The 19293-nt window shown below is 37.8% G+C and overlaps 2 protein-coding genes across 4 annotated transcripts in view; both read right to left on the bottom strand.

The window, feature by feature from the left end:
- LOC127452262 (ankyrin repeat and BTB/POZ domain-containing protein 2-like) overlaps nt 1–16376 on the bottom strand; it is a 43499-nt gene extending 27123 nt beyond the window's left edge. Inside the window, exon 1 of the mRNA XM_051717607.1 lies at nt 15438–16376. Within this exon, the coding sequence (XP_051573567.1) occupies nt 15438–16296 (859 nt within the window). The 5' untranslated portion in view covers nt 16297–16376. The remainder of the gene's footprint in view (nt 1–15437) is intronic.
- Nucleotides 16377–16761: 385 nt separating this feature from the next.
- Nucleotides 16762–19293, bottom strand: part of LOC127452144 (N-acetyl-beta-glucosaminyl-glycoprotein 4-beta-N-acetylgalactosaminyltransferase 1-like) — a 144094-nt gene continuing 141562 nt past the window's right edge. The window contains exons 19-21 of one of the 3 annotated variants that reach the window (XM_051717382.1): nt 18417–18570; nt 18007–18133; nt 16762–17756 (exon numbers count right to left, since the gene is read on the bottom strand). In XM_051717382.1, the coding sequence (XP_051573342.1) occupies nt 17642–17756; nt 18007–18133; nt 18417–18570 (396 nt within the window). In that variant the 3' untranslated portion in view covers nt 16762–17641. Of the gene's footprint in view, nt 17757–18006; nt 18134–18416; nt 18571–19293 lie in introns of those variants that run through there. The other 2 variants (XM_051717391.1, XM_051717401.1) reach the window with 2 other exon arrangements.

Below are 19293 nucleotides of genomic sequence, written 5' to 3'. Positions count from 1 at the left end.
GTCTTTTATAGAGACCCCAAATTGAAAGCAGGTTTGCATGTGTAGGGGCTGAGAAGCTGTTTGGTCTGGGCTCCATGCATGGCTGCTTGGCAATAGACAGATGGGCTTGTATAAGGCTATGGGTGAGCCACAGGGTGTGTGTGATGCAATTGGTCAGGCCGTGGACCCACAGACCCAAACCCAATCCCCTCTAACCAGCACGAGGAGAGATGGGCACACCCGTTTCCCACAGCCAGCCGTGTCTATACTGGCAGCCATGAGACTATGACATGCGTCATAGGCAGCCGCACGCTCCCACACTCACATATACACTCACACACACACACTCTCATCTGCTATCATCATTTTGGACTGAGGATGAGGGGAATGCATTTGCACTGCCATTATGTGGAGGGAAAGAATGCTGATGGGAGATTGGGAAATACATATTATTGTGATAGACCAGACCAGGTGTTACACTACCAAAGAAAGACAGAACCCGGGCAAGATACAGGGCAAAAAGACGGTTAAAAGGAAAAGTGATATGGCAAAAAATCCTCTTGAAATGACTCATAAGATTAGTCAAACTTTGCATAAATGCACCTTTTGCTGAAGTGAACCCAACTGTACACTTATTTACCCCAACAAATGTGTTCATGTGTACATTGTACCCATTAGAAAACCAGAAACATAATGTCAAAGGTCTGTTTATCAGCTTAAAAATTTATAAGAGACATCCAATATAGGTGTTTTTATGTGGAAAAGGTTGTTTCAGTTGGCGTTTGATGAGGTGTCAGGAACAAATGCCTTGGTATTTCAAGGTGCCAGACTGTTAAGGGCTTCCTCTCGAAACGGGTGTGCCTGACAAAAACACTGAGGTCTTGGTTACAAAACAGCTGTGGTGATGATGTTAATCGGTTTAGATAGGTTTGGAACCTGAGGTTTTAATGTTCACACCCTAATCAATTTTATGGATTAAAATGTGTGAAAATTAAAGTTTAACAAATTATGGATGTTGCCTAATTTTCAGTACATGTATTATAAATTGCAGATTTATCCTCCTAAGACCCCGAATCCACATGCGTGGACATTACGCTTTGGCTTTGCTATAGGCTATGCATAATTTTATTTTATTTATACCACGGGTCTGTTAAATGCTTGATTCTGATTGGTTCACTGACGTTCTAAGGTGTGCAATTATTTTTCAAGGAAACATACGGCTATAAAGTAGTTCCAGATCCACATAACGGTTCCATATCACTTTGCCAAATTATTTCAGTTATTTCAAAGAGCCCTACAGGCTACCACAAAAAATACCAAATTAAAAAAAGTTATTGGTTAAAGTAAATCAAAACAATGTCTAAAATATCCTACATTTATTTAAATTTTGGTTAAAAAGAGACCTCGCGCTTCCACATCTCCCCGCACTTACACACGCTCTCTCTCTCTCTCACACACACACACACACACACACACACACACACACACACACACACACACACACACACATTGGTGCAGCTATCCTTATGAGGACTCTCCATAGACATAATGATTTTTATACTGTATGAACTATAGATTCTATCCCCTAACCCTAACCCTACCCCTAAACCTAACCCTCACAAAAAACTTTCTGCATTTTTACATTTTCAATAAAACATCGTTTAGTATGTTTTTTAAATGATTTGAATTATGGGGACACTAGAAATGTCCTCATAAACCACATTTGTAGCATAATACACTTGTAATTACCAGTTTGTAACCTAAAAGAAATGACCTCGTAAACCACCCAAACCCGCCCACACACACACACACCCACACACATACATACGCGCACACACACACACACACACACACACACACACACACACACACACACACGTACGTGCACACACACATAACCTTTTTACTTCTATGCCGAAAAGCAGCACATCCTCCGTTGCTAGTTCTAACGTGACGTTTTCAAACTAGCAACAAAGGCTTGAGCTGTATCAAAGCTACATACATTTGATCAGTACAACAGTTTCTATATAATCTGAAATATCTGTGTGAAAAACCCTTGTACTCCCTCTCCCACACACACACTCCCACACTCGTGGACACACATTATATGCATAACGCTCACACTTAAGCCCAAATATACTTGTGAGAGAAAACAGAGTCATCATGTCAGCGCACTCCTGCATCTCAGTGGGGATGAAAATAAAGTTGTTAAGGTTTATAACGGGAATATGGCGACATGCATCTTGGCGATTTTGAAGCAATGTTACATCTGACGAGAGCAACAAAAAAGGTAATCCCAGAAGCGATCTCTCTCATTTTCAGAGTTTCTCTCTTTCGATCCCTCAAATACAAACTCACACACTAACTCACACACACACACACACGCACAAACTCACTACCTCATTACTCCAGTAAGTGATTCAGTAAAGCAGCGCAAGCCTCTGTTGCTAGTTCTAACGTGATGTTTTCGAATTAGCAATGAAGGCTTGAGCTTTATTAAATCAGGACACTGAATCTGTGGTGGAAGAAAGTAGTTCCTCTCATAAGAGTGTTTAAGGGATGAAAACCAGAAAAAACCTGATAAAAACCCGAACGATGTCTTAAGCTGTGGTAACTGTGGTATAAGCAGAATAATTGACTTCGGCTGATCTCCTGGGATTTTCACGCACAAAAGTCTCTAGAATTTACTCTAAATGATATCAAAAACAAAACAAAACAAAACAAAAAAAATCCAGTGAGCGGCAGTTCTGTGGACGGAAATGCCTTGTTGATAAGATAGGTCAACAGAGAATGGACAGACTGGTTCGAACTGACAAAGTCTACGGTAACTCAGATAACCGCTCTGTACAATTGTGGTGAGAAGAATAACAGTTGACACTGTTTTGGCGGCACGAGGGGGATCTACACAATATTAGGCAGGTGGTTTTAATGTTGTGGCTGATCGGTGTAGGTCTACAATGTATAAGGAACCACATTTCGCTTTCTCTTTTGTTCTGCAATGTGTTGAAAAAGATGATAAACCTGACATTTTACAATATTCAGACTGTTCAAAATTATTATTATTAGCTATTAGCCATTTTAAATAAGAAAGTTTTGGTTCTTTAGTTGAAAAACTTTCTTCAACAGAGAACAAATTCCTTAAGAAATGGCTAAAAGACACCTTTCAGTTGCAAACCCAAATGCGGTCACCGTAATTTGTCTAAACTTGAGCAATCACCTTTTCCTTGCCAGATTAGGCTCAGGTAATATGGTGTGAACACAGTGGTCCAGTCAGTCACATGCTCCTACAACACCACCATTCTGTGCAGGGCACAATGGCAGAAGTGTGTTGAACAGTCAGAGTCAATCGGCCCTTGTGTTACTAGGTGCTGTGCTTGAAGTGCTTGGAAGTGCTTGTTGATTGAGAACATGGAGAGTTGACTGCTATCTCTAAGCGGTAAAGGGGGAGGTGCCAGTTAGCTGTGTGTGAGTGTGACTGTGCACATGCACGGACCATTTCTGCCAAGATCTCCCCTCTCCAGAGAGTTAAGACCACAGAGTGATGATAATAACTTCCTCCCTTCGGTTCAGCTCCTTATTTAAGATGGAGTCCCCACTCAATGCAAAAGCTTTGGCCTTACAAATCCAGTTTTTCGACTCTTTAACATACTTTTTAACTTGTGAAATAATTAGTCTAAATCCAAGGAATTTTAGCATTATGTCAATGTTATTGTCTTGTTAAAAGATATGATGCATTTAAATTCCATACTAGGAGAAAACCTGACAACCACACTTTCCTCACAATATTTCAGGAATATTTTGAGCATATTATATCTATATCAATGCACTATTGAAAAAAAGTTATGATATCACTAGTAAAAGGACAATGAATTTAACAACCTTGTTGAAACAATGGGGGCCTCATCAAGGATATGACTCTCCTACTGTGGTAATTGATATGAGTGCAGCAGTATCTTCTAGGGGAACCTCTATGAAAATATCAGCTTTTAGCTCCTGGTGTTTAACCGTTTTCATAATAATAAAGCTAAACATTATACAGCTCTTGGCATGTTGCCACTACTCCAGGTGTTCACACACTCAAATACAAGGGAGATTCAGTGAGTGTGTTTAAGTGCTCAACGATACACTGCTAACTATCAAAAATCAGCTCATAAAAAAAAAATATAAATAAATGCAAGAAAACTGTTTACACGTGATTTGAAATCATCAGGTTTTTCTATGGTTTTGATGTCAAAACATAAACAGGTATGCGTTCAACACACACAATAGATAAGATACACACACAATAGATAAGCCACCTGAACGGCAGGATCGGATCACGCCCAACCGACCGCATTGCCTTTCAATGTATCCTTTTCTGACCGCAAGTGAATACGAACACATGCACGAATGCTTTGTGATACTTTTTTAGTACAGTCAATGGCCGGTGCATGCGCCGATGATGCGCACAGATGAGGACTGCGTCTGCAGGGCGAGAAAATCTAGGCCACGTGCGGTCAGTGCTAATGACAAAATATACATCACACATATTGTGCGTGGAGCAATCAGCAACGCGGAAAACTGATGTATACTTTGGCACTTACTTGTTGTGGGGTTATTAACAGTCTTGGGTAAGTTACTCAGAAAGTAATCCACTAAAAATTACTAATTACATCTCTAAAATTGAAATTTTATTTGACTGACTACCTACCCGAAAAAGAAATCACATTACCAATTACTTTACTTTTAAGTTCATTAAAACACTTCATAGAAAAGTTTGTTTTTCCGCTAAACTAATTCAAAATAATGTCTATATTTTTCCCTTGTTTATCATCGCAAGTCATAAATAGACGTATTTATGAACATAATTCATGTTTTAAATGACAGCAATATTATTTTAGAATTGTGTAACCCAAGTAATGTACTTAAAAGTAATTAACCTCACTGAAAGTCAGCAAATGCAATCTGATTACAAGAATTTAAAGTGTAATATATTACACTACTTTTTTTTTTACTAAAAAGTAATTATATAACAGTAATCTTTACTCCACTTTGTAATCAGATTACACCCAACACTGGTTATTAAGTGTAAAATCGTGTAAACATACTCAGTGTCTCACTGGTACAATACTACCAACACATCACTTATTTGAGACAGCTCCATACGTGTGGATGATCTCTGTGATGGACAGAAGGGTCGGTGAGCACAACCTTTCAGTTTAGCCTTTTGACCCCACCTGCCACCTTAGGCCATGACTAAAAAAGAGAGACAGCATGGTCAGGTCCAGAGCTGCCAGTTTAAAAGCTGCAATCATCCAGCTAGAGCCAAGAATTTACTCTGAAGCCTCTTTCATGGGAAAGATGGAAAAAACAGAACTAGCCCAGTGCTAAACACAATCTCCATCTGCCTGCTTCTCCCGGCCATAAACCCCTCAGCCAGTTTCCACCGAGGCAGCAGTTTCAATGGCAAAGTATTTTTGTAGCAGTTTTTCAAAACATGTCATGGCTGTGGAGTGGATTTCCTGATCTGGGGGTTGAACAAAGGAGAAAATCTCTTTCTGATGATGGCCTAATTACTTACAGACTGTGCTTTTCCAGACTAACAGGGTTATCACTGAGGAGAGTTTTAATGTAATTTAGCTTGTCAGACTCTAATATTAATCAAATTTTGGGGGTTTAGTAATATGGGATATGTTGAGGAGAGATGGCATTACACCATTAATCATCTAAAGCTAATCCATAAAACATGATGGGTGACTAGGCTAAATCCATACAGACACTGCTTAATAAATCACTCTGTAATTGCTGTGATTAAACACATTTGATTCAGTGACACTATGTGGTAACTAACCATGTTACAGTACATTACTCAAGTAACACAATTTGGATGCTTAATTATCGTTTTAAAGGGACTTTTAAACAAGGTGTTGATTATGTCAAACATTGTACTTTTACTGGTCTCACTTTATGAAAGGTGTCTTTAACTACTATGTACTTATTATGTAACTACACGTTGTTCTGCAAAATTCTCACAAGAATCCCATTTGCTGGGTAAGGGTTGGAGTAGGGTTAGGGTTAGGTTTAGAGGTAAGGTTAACTGTGTAACTACATATGTAATCAAATGCAGGTACTTTAAAAGTACAATGCAACAACACGTATGTACATAATAAGTAAATTGTATTAAATGCTTAAGTACATAGTAGTTAAAGACACCCAATATAAAGTGGGTCCTTTTTACTTTTTTATTGTCACTCAGACAAACCAGAATAATAAAATTAATATACACCGTAATTATACAATTAGATTAACATTGAAATCTCCCGTAACAGAGGATGAAATAGGTTTAACACCTAATTAAACAGTTAAGGGTTTTACAGTGGAACAGAGAGGTGCAGAATTACTCAAGTTGGAGTGTATTCCTAAACGGACTGATTAACAGTGATTTTTATGGGCTGTCAGGAACTATGGAGAGCCATATGGTTTATTCCCCAGTGTGTACTAACTCTTGCGAGTTAGGTTGAAATGCATTTTCTGTGCTTTATGGAAAGCTCCAAGGTACTTTTTATCTTTAAACATTAGCAAAGTGTAAAAAGCTTGGTTTTCACACATCTTTTGATTAATGACATGCTACCAGAAACAATTCCATGAGCAATGATTAGATTAAAAGTGATTAGATTCTAGTGCTGCCAGCACAGTGAAGCTGTTCCATAAAATGTGTCATAAAAATGCTACATTCCTATATACATTAAGCTCTCATTCAATGTAAACAACTATATCCACAAGAGTTTCCTCTATTAATTCAAGTCAGTTTAAAGGTGCAATTGATAAATAGAGCAGTTGGTGTAGTAGAAGAATAGTTAAAGTTGTAAAAATGAAACTCTGCTACTGTCTGTTATTAAACTATTCTATATTTACTCACCCTCATGTCGTTCTAAACCCGTATGACCTTCTTTCCACCACATAACACAAAAGGAAAAATCCTCAAGACTTTGCTGGCTGCTCATTTCTATGCAATTTGAATAAATGGAGACTCAAGCTTTTAAGAGTCAACAACAAAAACAACAACAAAATGCTAAACTTGTGCTATAATCCAAGTCTTCTGAAGTCACGAAGTCAGCTTTATGTGAGGAATTTATCAAACTACTACAAATCAAATTAATCAAACACAACTTAAAATCTTGACATCTGCCTTAGCTCTACTTGGCGGATTCATAAGAGTTAATGAGAAAAGTAGCGATGCGATTATAAATCAGATCATCTCAATGAATCGGTTGATAAGGTTCACTAAACAGTTCTGAGTGATTTGTTCATGAATTGGGCTGATCCGGTCCTCAAATTCAACTCCGGTCACATAGGTTCTTGAGTTCGAAGTTTACAAAGGTAAAGATTATCAGTGAAAACAACTTAAAGCGAACGCATGGCTTCAGAAGACTTGGGATATAGCGCACCGGCTGTATGTCGCACTTCTATTGTACTTTTGTGTCTTTTCTGAAGCTTGAAAGCTCCATTCACCATTCACTGTAATTGCATGTGGGGAAAGCGAACATACTACAAAATTTCTGCTTTTGTGTTCCAAGGAATAAATAAAATCATACAGGTTTTGAACAACATTAGGGTGTGTTGACAACATTATTTTTCTGGTTAAAATCAAAACAGACCCTCACAGACCCTTAAAAAAGGTAACTTTTAAGATATGCACAGAAGTTAGCAATGGGAGGTGACAAATCTAAAGTCTGCATTGCTGCCTCCATTACTGGCCACCCTGAATTTAGACTCCTATTTAACACCTTTTTGAAACAGATACTAATGAATGCAGGCAGGCATGCTGGGGAGTTAAGGAAGGACAACACACAGACAGAGCAGCTGTCATTGACGTTCTAAGAAGGCACCGTCCCATCTATAGAAAGCATTTGTCCACTTGAGGTGACAAGATGATGTTTCTTATAGCACTTCAAGACTACATGTAAAACAAAGAGCACAGCCCTGTATATAATAGACCAAATGTGAACTATAGCTTTCCTGTAGAAGCTTCATCAAATGGGTGATAACTCTCACTAAAATGTTTGTTATAAATAGTCCCAGATTAAATTAATTTAGAAAAGAAAAGAAAGACCAAGCAAAGTAGAACAAATAATCTTAAAGTGGTAGTTCAACCAAAAATGAAAATTCTGTCACCTGAATGACTTTCTTCAGTGGAACACAAAAGGAGATAGAATCAGTCAAATTTCACTTTCATTGCATCTTTCTTTTTTTCTTTTGTGTATGAAAGTGTATGGTGACTTAGGCTAAAATTCTACCCAACATCTCCTTTTGTGTTCCATGGAAAAAAGAAAGTCATATGGGTTTGGACCAACATGAGGGTAAGTAAAAGACTCTTTGGGTGAACTATGCCTTTAAAAAATAAAAAAGTTCAGCCTCTTAAAAAACACTTATGCTTTAAATGACCATGGCTGGGAAATGCTCTAATTTCTGTGGTTTGTTTTCAAGCTCAAAGAAACTTGGCTGTGTGGGCGGAACGTTTTATGAGGATAATTAAACAATGATGATTACAAGGCTCCACACACAGAACAACCCCAGACCAAGGCTCAACACTTCATTCAGTGGGACTGGTCTCAAGCTGCAGAAACCTTATCTGATATGAACTGAGTCTCACCTGCATCCCCTCATCTAACCAGCTCTTTTATGTCACGTCTGTCATTAAAGCCAAGTGGGGACCTCAATTAAATCAGACTATTTATTCAAGGGCCTTATTGCTTCCATTTAAGAAGAATAAAGTGTATCCCTAGAGAATGCATTATGTTTCCAGTTGACATCTTACATGGCTGAGTCACTCATAATGGCCATTATTTGCTTGTTTATGGTGAAAGCTTGTCACAACTGTGACTGCAGTTGACCTCCGCCTAAAATTAAAGATGTACTCTGATAACATTTTTGTCAGTTAACTAGCTTTAATGTTGCTGTTGTGGTTAATCAATTAAAGTGAATTAAATTAATTTGGATTAACATGTTCATTGGCTCATATATAAGTATAAGAAGCTATTGTGGCCTATTATACCAATTTTTGCTTTATTAGAATTTTTATCAAAATTTTGAGCAAGCTAAACTTTTAAAAATATTCCCCAAGGTTCTCACAGCTGTGCTCTCTCTTCATTTTGAAAAGATTCTTGTTTTTACAAATCACATTTTGACACCCTGCCAGCCACTGGTGGGTTGTATATATTTTCAGCAGGGATTTTTGCTATGGCCTGCCACAACACTGTTGTTATTGCATAAAAAGTCACCATTGCATATGGCAATGCTGACCTAATGATATATCAAAAAAACAAACACACTGCAAAACATACAGTAGTTCATTACTAGAGTGGTAGTTAGCTAAATTTTGTGTATTAAAGGAATATTCGGGGTTCAATACAAGTTAAGCTCAAGCGACATCATTTGTGGCATAAGTTAAATACCAAAAAAATAATTTCTTGTCCCTCTTTTTCTTTAAAAAAGCAAAAAATCGAGGTTACAGTGAGGCACTTACAATGGAAGTGAATGGGGCCAATTTTTGGAGGGTTTTATGGCAGAAATGTGAAGCTTATAATTTTATAAAAGCACTTACATTAATTCTTTTGTTAAAATTTGAGTATGATTTGAGCTGTAAAGTTGTTTAAATCGTCATTTTTACGGTCGTTTTAGTGTTTGCAGTGCTACACCAGCATAGCAACAAAGCTGTAAAATTTGATAACTTTACACAGAAAAGGTTAACAAGTGATTTTATTTTATTTTATTATTATTTATTTTTTTCACCCAATTTGGAATGCCCAATTTCCAATGCGCTTTTAAGTCCTCGTGGTCGCATAGTGATTCGCCTCATTCCGGTTGGTGGAGGACGAATCCCAGCTGCCTCCGCATCTGAGACCGTCAACCCGCACATCTTATCACATGGCTTGTTGTGCGCATTGCCACAGAGACATAGCGCGTGTGGAGGCTTCACACCATCCATCGTGGCATCCGCGCTCAACTCACCACGCGCCCCACCGAGAACGAACCACATTATAGCGACCACGAGGAGGTTACCCCATATGACTCTACCCACCCCAGCAACCGGGCCAATTTGGTTGCTTAGGAGACCTGGCTGGAGTCACTCAGCACACCCTGGGATTCGAACTAGCGAACTCCAGGGGTAGCAAGTGATTTTATTACACTCAAATCATGTTAACACATATAATGTTTATGTCCTGTCGCTATACTTTTATAATGATTTGGCCTCACTTGGATTTACTTCCATTGTATGTGCCTCACCGTAACCCAGATTTTTGCTCATTACAATGAAATACATTTTTGTGTAATCAACATTAAGCCACAAATGCTACACTGATCTTAACTTGTACTGAACCTGTAATATTCATTAAAATGGAGACAACCTAAAATATACATCATAATACACATCTGAAGTCATCAGCATATGTGGACCAACACATAGACAAATTTACAGACCTTTCACAATAGAAAATAGGCTCTTTTCTGTGGAGGTCACTGGGGCACTAAACAGTTCCAGATGTGGCTCTACTCAGCATGCCAGACAAGAGCATTTGACATGGAAGCCTATATGCCAATCTTCAGTCTCTTTTCACTCTATGATGACCAGTAATAGTCAGTAAAATCTCCATTAAGTAAAAAGTAACTATTTCTGATTCTTCAACACTATGTCAGATTTGCAGTGAATAAATATACTCATACTCTGTTAATCTTAATCGCACCAATAACTTTGCAGGCACATGATATTTTAAATTGCATACTGGTAACACTTTACAATAAAGTTCAAATTATTAACATTAGTTAACAACATTAGTTAACATGAACTAACAATGAACTGGTGGCTTGTATACATAGACAAATTTTCATCAAAAATGAAAATTCTCTCATCATCTACTCACCTTCATGTTGTGCCAAATCCTTTCTTTCTTCCATGGAACACAAATGAAGAGTTTTAGAAGAATATTTCAGCTCTGTAGGTCCTTGACCAGACCTTTCAAGCTACAAAAATCACACAAAGGCAGCATAAAAGTAATACATTTGACTCCAGTGTTTAAATACATGACTTCAGAATCAATATGATAGGTGTGGATGAGAAACAGATCCATTTTTAAGTCCTTTTTTTACTATAAATTCTCCACTTTCACATTCTGAAAGTGAAAGTGGAGATTTATGGTAAAAAAAGAATTGAAATATTGATCTGTTTCTCACCCAAAGTGATTGCATCACTTCAGAAGGCATATATTAAACTACAGGACTTTACTTATATGCTGCTTTTATGTTATTTTTAGAGCTTCAGAGGTCTGGCCACTCTATTCCCTTGAAAGGACCTACAGAGCTGAAATATTCTTCTAAATAGCTTTGTATGTGTTCAGCAGAAGAAAGTCATACACATCTGGGATGGCATGAAAGTGAAAAAATTATGGGAGAATTTTCATTTTTGGGTGAACTGAACCATCGCTTTAATTTCAACATATAGTAATACATTTTTAAAATTTAAAGTTTAGTTAATGCACAATGAACTAACAATGAACAACTGTATTTATATTAACTGGCATTAACAAAGATTAAAAAATTCTGTAAAAAAATGTATTGTTTGTTGTTAGTTCATGACACCTAATGCATTAACTAATGTTAACGAATTAAACCTTATTGTAAAGTGTTACTTACATATTTTTACTCCAAGAGCTGAATATGTGAAATGTGTTTCATTAAAGAGCTCACATAATGGCACGTGACTGCTTTCTAAGCTTCAGCTCCACAAAGGTCAGCCCTATCTCAATATAAGTGTGCAAAACGACTTTACTAACCACGGGTGCTTGAGCATGAGTGCACTGTCACTTCAGTCACTCAGAGTGTGTAAATGTGATTTTCGACAGTTCATTTATGAGCCTGTGGTTCTAGAAGGGGTCTCTAAACTGAACTCAGGGCACAAAGTAATAGCTACCGCATTCTGATCTTCAAAATGAAAGGCATAGTTCATCCAGAAATGAAAATGTTCTCATCATTTACTCACCCTTATGTTGTGCCAAACCCTTTCTTTCTTCCATGGAACATAAAAAGAGGTGATAGGCAGCATGTTAGGGATGGACAGCCTCAGGCATCTTTCACTTTCATTGCATCTGTTTTCAATATAATGAAAGTGAATGGTGAATGAAGCTGTCCGACTGACATAGACTAACATTTAACCTAACATATTTTGTGTTCCACGGAACAACATAAGAATCAGTAAATGATGACAGAATTTTCATTTTTGGGTGAACTTTTATAGGCTACTGTTGTGTAGGTTGTGTGCTGCTATACGATTTATGGCAGCCACAGAATATATCATCAGATTCCTATATGCTCCTTGAAAAGCATGGATATAAAAACATGTCTTTTTTTTTCCTAGAAAGTAATGCTTTCTGCACAGTGCCATGAAGATCAGCTTTGCACAGGCTGCCCTGTCACAGTAATGATCAACAAGTTGATTTAGACCAGAGGGAGAGAGTGTAATGGCTTTCCATTGTTCTCAGCACTGGCCTCTCTCACTTGTTTCTGCCTATTTTCCCTAGCCATGCACAGCTTGTGTAAGGCTTAGAGCAGAACAATGGGCTTTTTGTCCGTTTCTAAAACTGTGTGTTCAGTGGGTTGGAAAGCCACAGCCTTATTTATTAATTACAAGCTACTATACATTGGGCTCAGTTCTAATTAAGAGAAAACTGTTAAAATACGAGATGGGTAGAGGTCCCAAGTTATTTCCAAATAACCCATCCAGCATATTGTATAATACACCAAAGGTAATGCATCACTGGGCCTTGAGTTGTCTTGCATAATGATCAGCCTTGTGGTGAAACATGCAATGCGCTTTTGATATTTGTTTTCCGTGTAATTATGCAGAGCTCAACATGCCCTCTTGTAGACAAGATGAAAGTGAGGAGCATAATTAGTATTTTCACTGAGACAAACATCAAGGTGTCTTTGATAAACTGAAAATCTAATCAAAGAAAACAACTTTGTCTTTGCAAATGAAAACTCATTACCACTTTGGTCACACTTCACATTACAGAGTTCATGTTACACTGTAATACCATAAGTACTACTGAGTAATGCAAATGTAATTGCTTTGAGGAGCTGCTTGTAATTACAAATTGATGTGTCATTAAACGGCTAGTTCTGACCCTGAATTCTTATTGGATGAGATGCATTCGAATCCGAAACTGACTGTAAACACACCAGGCAGAGCACATTCTGTATTAATGCGCCAAGTTCCTGTGTTATTTAACAACCGCAAACCACCTACAGTGAAGAAAAAGGAATTATATTTTAAGTTTCAACTAGATTCTTTTTCAAACTACATTGAACTGCTTATTAAAAAAGTCTGTCTTTCATCATATTGCTGTAGCCACCGTTTAATAAAGGCAATAAGCCACTCAAATCTGTGCGTTACAGTGATTTTACTATGGGTAAGTTGGTTTTAGGCATGCCCCTTACCCGTGGTAAAATCACTGCAACCCACAGCCTCTCTGGCTTATAGCTGCATTACCACTTTGGTCACACATCACATTGTTTATGTTATGCAGTAATTAAGTAATGAGTTTAAAACTGTTGTAAAATGACTATAAACACACACCTGGCTTAGCACATTCTGTTTTATTCATATGCATGCCTAGTAACTGCGAACAGCCTACAGTAAGTAAAAGGAGCTATATTACTACTCTGAGGATTTGTTTATTCAGACTATTATAAAAAATAGGGAAGACCAGTTGTTGCACACATTTCATACTTTGTTGAATATCTCTGGTGGAACAAATGTTAAGATACCTCAAGTAAGTGCAAATGAAAGCTTTAGTTCTCAGGTAAAAAAAAAAACTAACAAAAAAACACATTTAATATCACCATTCTGTTAATTAAAAGTTATGTTGTGCAACCTAAATATAGTTTTAAGAAAGAAGCAACAGAAAAACAAACAACCGTTTACTTTTAAACCAGGAGAACAGAACAACACATGTTTGTCTTCTATCCTTATTATAAATAATGATTATGCAATTAATATGATTTTATTAATATGATAATGACTGATATATACATCTTTGTTTTTAATGAATATGATTTTTTTTTTGTACTAATAAAAACTTTACAAATCTTTATTTAAACTTGTTTTATATAAATGTAAAACATTTTTAATCACATAAATAAAAGGAATATGTTTTATTGTTTGCTTGGGTTGAACCGTGTGTATGTGTAACAGACCTTGTAATAATAATAAGCTTTATTATTATTATTTTATCTTCTATAATAGTGTGTATTCAGAGGTATTAAGTTGGTAAATAGTGTGCTTCAAGTTTATGAATTATTATCTATTCTTTGTTTTATACCCAGTGTGATAACCCACCCAAAAGCCAATGTGCCTTCTGCCAACCAACCCCAAAATCAATGTGCCAACCAACCCCACTCACACTCTTTTGATAAATTATATTCAGGAATGCAAACTCAGGAGAGGTGAAAAAGGTGACAAAGTCACAGCAGGTGTTCCAGATGTATATTTTCAGCTGATTTGTTTGTTGTATTTAAAGCTTTTTTTATTATTATTATTGTTAAAGCTTCAAGTGATTTTAATAAGGAAAAAGTAGAAACATTTTCCCCAAAAAATTGGCCAAATTAGCTTAAGAAAAATTGACTTTAGCTGAAAGGTGAGTAGTTTGCATCCCTTATAACAGGCTTAGAAAAGGCTTGTATCAAAATATAGCTGATACCCATCACCAGGGCCATAGCTAGTGGGGTGAAATTTGGTAATGATTCTAGGTGTCCACAGGTCCAAAGGGGCCCACAACAAATTCTAAACTGTATTTTTTTAGTAGGAAATGGGCCCAGAGCAATATACAGTCAGGGGGCACAGAATACTTTTCTACGGCCCTGCCCATCACTAATAACAAAAAATAATATTTCTTGGTATTATATCTATAACATTTTTAGCAGATGAGTTTCATTTTTGTTTTGACAAAGATAAAATGAAAAGTTGTGTTCACAATAACAGATTTTAACATTCAGATGCCCTGACAGAATCAATCAGTGCACTGTAAAAAACAAACCAAAAAAAAGTATTCATTCATGCTGCCTTTAAATTTTATGTTGTGTCAACTTAAGAGGGAAAGTTGTTTAACGGAACATAAAGTTGACTTGTTAAATGAGCTTAATGTCTTTTTTTAAGTAAACTTAACTTTCTTAGTTCAATCAACTTCATTCTAATTCAATTTAAACTGAATGCAGAAGTTCAATTACTTATATCATCATTTAATATTATTGATAACCATAGAAGTAGGTTATCCCTTTGTCCCTTTGGTTACCATTTGATGGTAAAAGATGGTTCATGATCAAAGACCATCATCTGATCCCATGCATGGGTCTCAACACTTCACACGCAAACCTTGCACTGTTGCGTTACCCACTTTTATATCGTTGTTTCCTTATGTTCTTACCATTGGCGTTTTTCCCGCAGATGAGATGTTCATAGTTCTGCACAAGACCAAATATCTCCGCATCATTGTTGACGACAGCCTCCAGTGCATCTGCACCGACTGGATAGATGGGGGTGCCACTCTGCGCCGCCAGCACACGGAGCCCGATTTCCTCCACTAGATTTTCAATGCAGGCGGTCAAACAGATCGCTGCGTACTCATGGATGCGCACCGAGATCCGAGTGTCCACCATCCAGCGGAAAAAGCGCCCGACAGACAGACTCAGTCTGCAGCGGGAGGACTTGCTCTTCCGCAGGACCTCTCCAGCGCTCATGCTGTACAGCGAGATGGCTTTAACCGCGGCCGAGACGCAATTTTCCGCCAGTGCCCAGCTCATGACGAGTCTGATCGCGCTCTGCACCTCGAAACGTGTGCACCTGCAGTGTAGGACACTCAACCGTTGCGCCTCTCTGGAGATCCTCAATAAAGCTCTGCGCATCAGCACTGACAAGCGCCTGACACTCTCTGGAGTGAAAGATCCAGCAACTTTACGCAGGACCACGTCGATCTCCTCATCTGTCCAAGGGAACTCCTCTAATTCTGGCAACCTCGGACACTTTGAGAAGATGTCCTCTGGGTCTTCAGGAAGCACTGTGTTCACTGTGTCCCAGCTGCTGTTTCTGCTGTTCATAGAGCCCGCGTAGCTCCACCAATTGCCCCGCTGTGGAGAGCTGATGCGCGCCTGAGAGTTCGACTTGCAGGAGGACAAGCTGAGGGACCTGTAAGAGTCCCCGGCTCCGTATCCAGAGTCTAGAGTCAAATCCTCCAAAGTCTTCATGGTAGCATTGCTAAACGCTGCCATTTCTGTATGCCTTTTCATTTGAACGTACTTTTAAGTTATAATAACAGGAGTAAATATGCTGCGCAAAAACAAACTCTTTGTCTGAAGTTAACGTACGTCCATCGCTCACAACAGCATTTGATCTGTATGGACACCTCCACTAGTCAGTGAAACTTTCAACGACAGTAAAGTTTCTCCCAATCAGCTGACAGCTTTCTCTCAGCCAATCACATGCAGTGCTCACCCACTTCAAGAGTACAGGACAACAAAGTGAGGACTGATAATGGTTCTAAATAATAAGCCTGACAATAGGGTGACTGATTAGCACTGATTAGTTCATGGCCAATATACTGTATCTATAGTTGCACCTTAATCAAATTAAGTATGAGCAAAGAAGTGACATTGTTGTAATAGAGAGGTTACATTTCTTTCATTTCATGCACATGTATGCCCTCATGTGGTTGGTAGAAGGACCATGTTGAAAAAATGTCTAAACAAGACTCCTTTTAATATAACTTTTCATTTATTCTTCAAAATAAGAAACTTTAACAGAGAAAAAGTACATACCTAAATCCTCTACAAACAATTTCACAGAAATTATCCCATCATCACAACTTATTTTTATTTTATTTATTTTTTATTCTAGTATTCTTTACATTTTGGCACCCTCCATTATAAGTACTTCAAATAAACCTCCAATATTAAAAACTACTTAGTAAGTATGAAATAAAGGGAGACAATCTACAGTATTTTGGACAATCCTTTCTGCTCACATCCTTTTCAAAGACAAGTGCCATAAATTGTCCAAGCATTCTGTTGGTGTTCTCAAAGGTTCATATTTTATCCATCAAGTAAAAGTTGAATCAAATTTGGCAAAGCCCTTAAAGGAATATTCCGGATTCAATACAAGTTAAGCTCAATCCACAGCATTTGTGGCATAATTAGCAAAAAAAAAAAAAAAAAAAAAAAGGTAAAGCGAGGCACTTACAATGGCAGTGAACGGGGCCAATTTTTGGTGGGTTTAAAGACAGAAATGTAAAGCTTATAATTTTATAAATGCACTGTACTTTTGAAATAGAGAGTATTTTAACATTTACGAATTGGCCCCATTGACTTCCATTGTAAGTGCCACACTGTAACCCAGATTTTTCTTTTTCTTTTTTTTTTTTTTTTTTTTTTGTGGTAATCAACATTTTGCCACAAATGCTGTTGATTGAGCTTAACTTGCATTGAATCCGGAAAATTCCTTTAAGAAAAACTTCAGTTCTTATATCAGACACAGTGTGGCAAGCCCATGTATCCCCTGTAAGGGTCATCTGGGGCAGAAATGGCCACCGCAAGCGCAAAGTCAGTCAATAGCAACAGCATGGTCCTCCGTGTTCTGTTATCCTTGAGGTGGTCTTTGAATAGGAGTGTTCCACATGCCCCGCTTAGAGTGGAAATAGTGGTAAAAGTTCCTTAATCTCAGTCTCTCTACCTCTAGTCCATTCTGCAGAACCCTTAGAGAATAGTGAAGATTGAGACAGAAGAAAAGAGATGAGATGGCTTGTGTCATATCGAGTTATTTCTTCTGCTAAATCTACAATAAAAAAAGCTAAATGATGCCATTTGCAAGTTCAAAAAAGGTTTACAAAAATATTAATCACACAAATACTTAGCTTTGCAAAAAGGTTTAATGGTTTAAAGCATTAAAATGAATGTATCAAATAAACAATCTGGCAGCTACATTGGAATAAATGCAGTTTATACCTGTCCAACAGTTCCCAGTCTTCTCCTCCCCAGCGGTCTTTAAACTCCTCTGTGTTCATACCACCAATTTTATCAAAATCGGACTTATAAATCCCCAACAAGCCAAAGCCATTCACTTCCCAATAGCCTGTGTGAGGAAATCAGACATGAGTGCACTGATGTACATTAAGGGAGACACAGTTTTTAATTTTTCACTATTTGATCATTGTAGGGATAAAGCTGGAACAGCAAGATGGTAGACAACATGGTAGACATAATGTCTAAAACCTAGTAATCTGACTCCCATTTAAATACAAACAGGATATGCAACAAATAGAGTCAGAGTTACATTCTGCACAACTGGTGTGGGAACAAATGGGTTTGTGTTTACGTCTAGTGGCTGTCTCTAAATGTGTCTGTGTATGTTTTACCATCAGGCTCCAGAGGTGAACTTCCACAGTCCAGTCTCATGACTATGGGTGCGAATGCCAGTCTGCCTTCCACACAGTGCTTCCTAATGGTCTCCAGGATGTTGTGAGGGAAGTGAATGTGCAAGTCACATAGGAAAACTATGCTGTGATTGTCCTGGAAATGACACACATTACATCATCTTCAGTGTTGGGGGTAAAGTGAATCATGTAATAAGTTGACTTTTCTGGAGAGATAAATTAATAAAGTAGCATGTTACATTTTGAATTCACACCATAATACATGAGTTCATTTTCTGTAACGTGTTAGTTTTCTAGTAATCTAATTTATTTACCGACATACAAAAAGGGGGGAAAAATGACTGAAAACCTCTCCCCACCTTATAACGTCATGTTATAAGCCTTGTTGCAACAGGACAACAAGGCAGGACAAACACTGTCCACAGCAAAAAATGCTACAAGACAAGCTTAACCCTTTACACATTACTAGCTGGGTTTCCATCCAAATGTTTTGCATTTTTAAGTGCATTTCTAAATATTAGACTAAAGAAAATACAAATCATTGCTTGTTTCCATTCACTACGTCATGCGCATTATCTTGAGGAAGGCCGTCTTGTCATTATGGAGAAGTTTCAATTAACTCTTTGCTTCGGGGAGAGTTGGATTTGTATATTATGTAATGATGCCTGAAATGACTGCTATGCCCACACGACGCTAGCCTCCAGATACCTGGGAGCAACCACGCTCAAAACTATTCTGGCGGATTGTGAGGACCCACTTTAACGACCAGCTGTGGGTTAAACACTTCCGAATGTCAAGGGCTATGTTGGAAGAATTGATTTGTTGTGAGGAGCGTAAACATGGTAAAAATGGTCAAAAC

The sequence above is a fragment of the Myxocyprinus asiaticus genome, chromosome 2, assembly GCF_019703515.2.
Source record: "Myxocyprinus asiaticus isolate MX2 ecotype Aquarium Trade chromosome 2, UBuf_Myxa_2, whole genome shotgun sequence".
NCBI lineage: Eukaryota > Metazoa > Chordata > Actinopteri > Cypriniformes > Catostomidae > Myxocyprinus > Myxocyprinus asiaticus.
The sequence above is the reverse complement of the archived record's forward strand: the minus strand, read 5'-3'. Positions and strand labels throughout refer to the sequence as shown.